This window comes from Siniperca chuatsi, linkage group LG3, assembly GCF_020085105.1.
Source record: "Siniperca chuatsi isolate FFG_IHB_CAS linkage group LG3, ASM2008510v1, whole genome shotgun sequence".
NCBI lineage: Eukaryota > Metazoa > Chordata > Actinopteri > Centrarchiformes > Sinipercidae > Siniperca > Siniperca chuatsi.
Window position 1 is genome coordinate 8,567,278 of NC_058044.1, and position 6,659 is coordinate 8,573,936.

Here is a 6,659-nt window from a genome sequence, read left to right on the forward strand (position 1 = left end):
ACGGATAAGCAACCACCTCTCCTACTGCTTCCTCTGAATCTGTGCTGTTGTGTTGACAGTGCTGATATCGTATTTTAAGATACTGTAAGATAAGCCTTTCTTGATCCCCAGAGGGGAAATTCAGGTGTTGCAGCAGGACAAAGACAGAAATAAGTACAGGTAAATAGAGAAAGTAAAAAATGACTAATTTAAAATATATAAAATACATAAAATACAAGAGCAATTGAACTCAAAATTACAAGGCAAGACTGACATAGTGGTGTGATTAGTAACATGAGAAACACGGTTTTGATACATACAGTAGGTGACATTTTTCACTTGGCGGTGTAGCTTCTGTTAAGCAGGTTTTTCCATTGCTTTCATGGTCAGCTGTTTTTAAAACCTTTTCAAATATGAAAAATGGTTGAGCAAATGAAGACTTCAGCTGAAGACATTTGGTTAACCTTTGCAAAGACTTGTTATATTCATAAACACTCCCGGTCATCAAACTCTATTCTAGGTTATTTTCATGCCTTCCATCCACTGTCACTGATGTCCCTTGTGGAAATGCTTCATTAAAGCCCCAGAGTTTATAGTGTGTGGACATCAGAGATGGAGATGGAGTGGGCACACGCCACCTCCTCCACGTGTTCACACACTCTCTAACTCAGTCACATGGATGAACAGGGGGAGGGACACACGCGCAGAGAAAACTCTCAGCGACTGCCTACACACACACACTGATTATCTCATCCTGTAATAGAGTGTTATCATCCTGCTGTGCTCTAATCACACAGCTGTATTCTCTCTCTTCATTCATGAAGTGAAACTATTTTCGTAGCTGACTCGACTTGTCTGTTCGGCATGGAGGCGGTGGCTCTTTTCTCTTTCACAGCATCAGAAGCAGATGAGATCAGTTTTCAGAGAGGAGATGTTATCAAGGTAAGTGTGTGTGTAAGTGTTTGGGTTGATTTCAAAGTTAACAAAAAGATTGCATGTTTACATAGTGAGAATAATTGTGCATGTGTGTTATAGGTGATAGAAATGGAGGATGATTCTTGCTGGTACACAGCAGAGATCCAGGGGAAGCGTGGCTTCGTGCCAGAGAACTACATTTCCCTCCTTCCTTATCCGTAAAAAAAAAATAATAATTGTCCACATATTTTATACTTGTGATCAATTATACAAATCAATTAAGGATAGAAAACTGCTATTCTATAATATTATAGATGTGGGATTGTTTTATTTACGATCAGTGATTCCCAAACTTTTTGGCTTGTGACCCCTTAAGATGAAGCAATGTCTACTTGTGACCTCCTCATTATTCAGTGTTTCACAGGACAACAAACTAAAATTAGAGAAAAGTTAAGAGAAAACATAATTCTGGGAGTTATTCTAAGAGCCCTTTTGGGGTCCTGACCCTCAGTTTGGGAACCACTGACTTACACAACTGAGTTGATTTTTCATTCAAAGGGTATGCTTATGCCAGTTTAAAGAGTAACAGAAATTTACTGTAATTCCCAAAATATATTAGCTAAGAGGAGAGTATAATTTACATGCTTGTGTGTGTTTTATAGGTGGTTTGCTGGACGAGTGTCAAGACTTGATGCTGAAAAGCATCTGCGCTGGCAGGACACAGGAGTGTTCCTGGTGAGGGAGAGTGAATCAGCTCCTGGAGAGTTTTCTGTCTCTGTTAGGTCAGTAAACGCACCACACAAGCAAACACACAGATGCAGAAACACACAAACACAGGAGGTAATTCTGACAAATCTCTTGCTGCACATTGACGTTCCTCTGTTGTCTATTCCCATATTATGATGTTAATAAGTTCCAAATTGTTTGTGTGCTGTGGTGCAGCAGTTATATTTGCATGTGTTAAATCTGCTGTAATTTCCCACTCAACCACGCTTCCCTCACAGCAGCTGCTGTGCTTTGCCAGTCAGTGTCTTTAATGACCAGAGAGGTAAGCATCTGCTCCTGGGTCTGATCTCAAAAACAAAAACACAGTTAAACAACTTGCTGAAAGAGTACACTGTACAACCAGAAGTGTATGTTGCATGACACACGCAGCCAGCAGCATCTCCTTGTTATGTGTTGCAGTTGGAGTTCATCACTTCCATCACACTGAGCACATTAGCAAGTTACAGCATCCACGTGTCTTTGAGCGTGTGTCAGGGTCAGTGGAGGGGCGAGTCAGACTATTTAAATATGTTCTACAAGAACCCGTTGCACTAAAAATATAACAGCCACACAGACAGCAAGAGAGAGAGAGAGAGAGAGAGAGTGTGTGTGTGTGTGTGTGTGCGTGTGTGTAATTGGGTCACCAAAGTGACGCAGGACACATTTAATCATCGAGGGTAAATTAAATGTGTTCAATAATCGGGGCATTACATAACACCACTCAGTCTTTAATTAAACGCAGGTACATTATGCAATGGACACATGCCACAGACATGCATTTACATACTGTGTGTGATGGATGTTCTTTGTGAGCTAGTCGACTCTGATGATGAAGAAGGTTTCAGGAAACTCAGGATGTCTTACACAGCAATGTTTAATGAAGCTCGGCCGAGGAGACAATGATATGAGCAGTACAAGGTAAAACCCAGTGCAGTGCCAAGACCAAGTCTGAAGTTTCTCTTCCTGGTCCACAATATTTATCCCTTACTAGCCCTACAGAGTTGTTCTCCCTACAAGATTATGCTTTTCTAGCCTAAATATGTGAATTCTAATGCTTACCTAAATCACGTTTGAATTAGGAGGTCACATGTATTACATTTTAAGGGGAGACAGTCTGTTGCATCTATGTCTGAGACAGAGAAATGCAATCTACTGTCCTTGAGATTCTAAGGAACAGATCTTCCTGTCTACACAGCTGTCGTTATGGGTCTACTGCAGGAGACAGCAAAATAAACTAATGCTAGAGACACAGAGGTCATTTCATTTCTAGGTTTGCAAGTGACCCCAAGCGTGACATGTGTATGACCTGTACCTCACCTCACACCCACATTAGGGCCCTCTAAGGAAAATTCCTTCACACTGTGCACATATCAATGTTTTAAGGCACAACATCTGTCTGCCTGTAAGGGCTGAGAGCTGCTTTATTTGTGCTTGCACACATACTCAGACACTTGACACAGTGTAATCCTCAGAATAATCAACAGAGGGTGATCACTTTCAAGAGTTCATGAGTGTCATAATACGTGTTTTGTAGTTATAAACTGCAGCGACTCATTAATGGAGATCCTTTCAAACCTCAGTATTCATCTAGAAGACATCATGGCAAACACAACAATGTATTTTGTGAGATGCAAGACAGGTGAACTTCCTCTGAACTATCCATCCATTATCTATACCTGCTAAAACAAAGTACTTGTGTCCCAATTCTATACTACAACAAAATAAAGTTTACTTAAAACAGTCTACTGGTATGTGCATACTGACAAACACTTGAAACACTGAGTATGCTTTTGATGGACATTATTGTCCCACTATACTGTGCACAAAGGAAATGGAGGAGCTGCTTACAGCTGTTGGTAGTGCTGAAACAGCTCCAGGAACACCTTAAAAAAACAAAAAAAAAAATTTGTTGTTTCTTTGCTAACTTAAACTGGTATTAGTATGTCAAAGTCACAGTTTGATTGATCTGTCAGTGCAAATATTGTGTAATTTCCTGTTAGTATAAAAGAGTAAAGTATGTTGATTTCTTGTATACTAACTGCAAAAACAGTTAACAATAAACATTAGTATATAATACAGTATATTCTGTATACATTTAGCATGTAGTATGGAATTGGGACACAGCAGTAGGCAGACAAACATTCAAATGAACACACCTATAGGCAATTTAGAGTCTGTAATGAACCTAACCGCATGTCTTTGTACTGTGGGAGGAAACTGGTGCAGAAACAGGGAGAACATGCAAACTCTGTACAGAAAGGAGATTGGATCAAACTGAGGACCTTCCTGTTGTGAGGAAGCCATTGTGCTGCCCCAACATATTAACTAGAACAGGCTGACACATCTCAGCAAGCAAGCCTCCGTCAGAGCACCTCAAGAGTGGTGTCGCCCTCCTTTTAGAGTAATTAAATGATCATCTTCAGGTGTGTAAGGGAGGGACAAGCTTAATAACCAATTACACTTCAGACAGTAGACGTAAAGTAATGCAATAGTACATTGTGCATGTTTGTTTTGAAATTTAAATATATTTAATAATTTAAATAACTACACAAACAAAACGATACAAAAGCAATTAATCTCAACGAAACATTACAGTAGAAAACAACACACACACAACAACAAAACATAAAAGATTATGTACAAACTGCAAAAGGTGTTGGCTGAAGCTACAGCTCATTACTCCTCCCCCTCTTACAAAACATAAGAAGGGTTATCATGGTGGATCGTACTATCATGTTCTTTTCTTTAGACATGAATGATGAGAAATGTATCATAGTTGATATACAATAATGTGTTTTGTCAAGTACACCCCCAGAAATGTCTATATTAGGGTTGCAACAGGGATTATTTTCATTACCGGTTAATCAGCACATTATTTTCTCGATAAATTGATTAATTCTTTGATATATAATAGAGCTGAAACAATTAATCAATTAGTCGATTGACAGAAAATTAATCAGCAACTATTTTGATAATTGTTTAATCATATAAGTCAATTTTTCTAGCATAAATGACATTTTCTCTCATTTCAGCTTCTCACTTGTGAGGATTTTCTGCTCATATCATTGTAAAGTGAATATCTTTGGGTTTTAGACTGTTGGTCGGACAAAACAAGACACCTGAATACATCAGTCTGGGCACTGGAACATTTTTCAATATCTTTTTCACAGTTAAAAGACCAAATGATGAATTGGTTAATCGAGAAAATCAACAGCATAAATTGTAAATTCAGCCCTAATCTATAAAATGTCAGACCGTAGTGAAAAAATAAAAAAGCTTATCACGATTTTTCTTAAAAATCTTCAAATTGCTTATTTTGTCTGACCAAGAATCCAAAAGTAGAGATATTCAGTTTACACTAAAAGCTGCAAATTCTCACATTTGAGAAGCTGGAACCAGCGAATGTTTGCTGTCAGTGTCAGTGCTTATATCTTCATTCAGTGAGTTGCACAGTATCAGTATGAGACTAACTAACTAACTACTTAACTACTGTGACCTTTTCAAAACAGCTCGGAGCAGATTCATGTGTATATTCACGTGTGTGTGTGTTGACATTTGAGGTAGCCTGTGAGAAAACGTCCTGTGATGGATTTGGAGATACACCCACACATGTAGAGGACTGTGGTCCCATTTCCCACACTGACAGAGGTATGCACATAGCCTCTGCATACATTCCTAAACAAAGAAACAGGCAGAGGAATGAAGAATAACAAAAGAACTTCGCACTGGTGAGCAGCAGGTGTTGGAGCGTGCATACCCGCCTTTATCCCCTTTACCTTTCTCACGTCTCTAATTGCAGCTATGGTAACAGGGTGGAACATTTCCGAGTGCTGGAGGGGGGCGGTCAGTACTGCATCTGGGACGAGTCGTTTTGCTCCCTCAACCGGTTGGTGGATTTCTACAAAACTCACAGCATCGCCGTGGAGAAAGTGGTCTGCCTCAGAGACCCTCCCTCATGCCCTCGCCTGCTGCCCCAACCTGGACGTAACCCTTATCCCAACCCTTATAAAAGCAGCTCTCAGGAGTCCCTCCCTTCAGCCCGCCTCTACTCTCACCCAGAAAGAGAGTCCTCCCTGCGTCTACCTGAACAAGTTTTGGGGGTACAATGAATCACAAGGCATCATAATTCTTCATAAACATCTTGTATTTCTGTTAAATACACACCTGTTTGTCTGATGTCATGCCTTTGCTTTCTGTCTTTGTGCAGAAACCTCGTCTGGCTCAGGCCCTCTGTGACTACACGTCCCCTCAGACCGCCCACCTCCACTTCCTGCGTGGTGACGTCATCGACCTGCTGGACTGCTCGAGCTCACTGACCTGGAGAGGGCGCTGTCGAGGCCGAGTAGGAATCTTTCCGCCAGAATACGTCCAACCGCTGTACCACTGACACCATATCAAACTGAACACCTCCAGTACCATGGCTGTATCGATGACACCTCTCTGTCAGGCTGTAGTGACTTACCTTACTTATCCAATGATTGAACTACCGATGAAACAATTAGTCCAATAATCGATTAGTCCATTATTGATTGAAGGGCCTGAAAACGTCTTACTACGAGCTATGGGGCCCTGTGTGAAAACTGTGTTTTCTGCCAAAGTTGGAACAGTTTTGGATATTTCACATGAGAGATTTCTGCGTTTGTCTTTTTCTCTGAGCTCTTCTCACTGGTTTGAAGTGGGTGGGGGAAAAAAAGTGATGTCACATACTTGCACCAATCAGGATTTAGCAACATTTGAATCCGAATCTGATGAGTTGTTTGGTTGCTGTCAATCAACCCCGATCAAACCGCACCCACACAGTCCTGATTGGTTTTTGAATGTTAAACTCTAAATAATACCTTAAGAGTTTTTTACATCAAAGTTGGTTTACAGGTCTTGGTGAGTACTACTGAATATTCGAAAACATTTTTATAAGCCTGTTGTGGCTCCACACACCCGAATCTTCAATTTGCAGAGTTGCATTGTGGGTAATGTAGGCACCAGGACAAGGAAGAAGAATG

At 40.5% G+C, this 6,659-nt stretch overlaps 1 protein-coding gene across 3 annotated transcripts; it reads left to right on the forward strand.

Moving 5' to 3' along the window:
* Positions 1–90: 90 nt before the first annotated feature.
* On the forward strand, positions 91–6,217 carry LOC122874060 (GRB2-related adapter protein-like). 3 transcript variants are annotated; one of them, XM_044191576.1, is made up of 5 exons: positions 91–921; positions 1,015–1,112; positions 1,557–1,676; positions 5,459–5,759; positions 5,867–6,217. In XM_044191576.1, the coding sequence occupies exons 1-5, from the start codon at positions 844–846 to the stop codon at positions 6,044–6,046; spliced, it is 777 nt and encodes a 258-aa protein (XP_044047511.1). In that variant the 5' UTR covers positions 91–843; the 3' UTR covers positions 6,047–6,217. The 3 variants fall into 3 exon arrangements, with proteins under 3 accessions (XP_044047511.1, XP_044047512.1, XP_044047513.1); XM_044191577.1 differs by having other exon boundaries at positions 5,471–5,759; XM_044191578.1 differs by lacking the exon at positions 1,015–1,112.
* Positions 6,218–6,659: the final 442 nt, after the last annotated feature.

Bases quoted from the DNA above. Each gene is read 5' to 3' on its own strand.
- LOC122874060 (XM_044191576.1), top strand. From the start codon at position 844: ATGGAGGCGGTGGCTCTTTTCTCTTTCACAGCATCAGAAGCAGATGAG. The intron at 922-1,014 runs GTAAGTGTGTGT...TGTGTGTTATAG, and splicing joins AGAGAGGAGATGTTATCAAG to GTGATAGAAATGGAGGATGA. The intron at 5,760-5,866 runs GTACAATGAATC...GTCTTTGTGCAG, and splicing joins TACCTGAACAAGTTTTGGGG to AAACCTCGTCTGGCTCAGGC.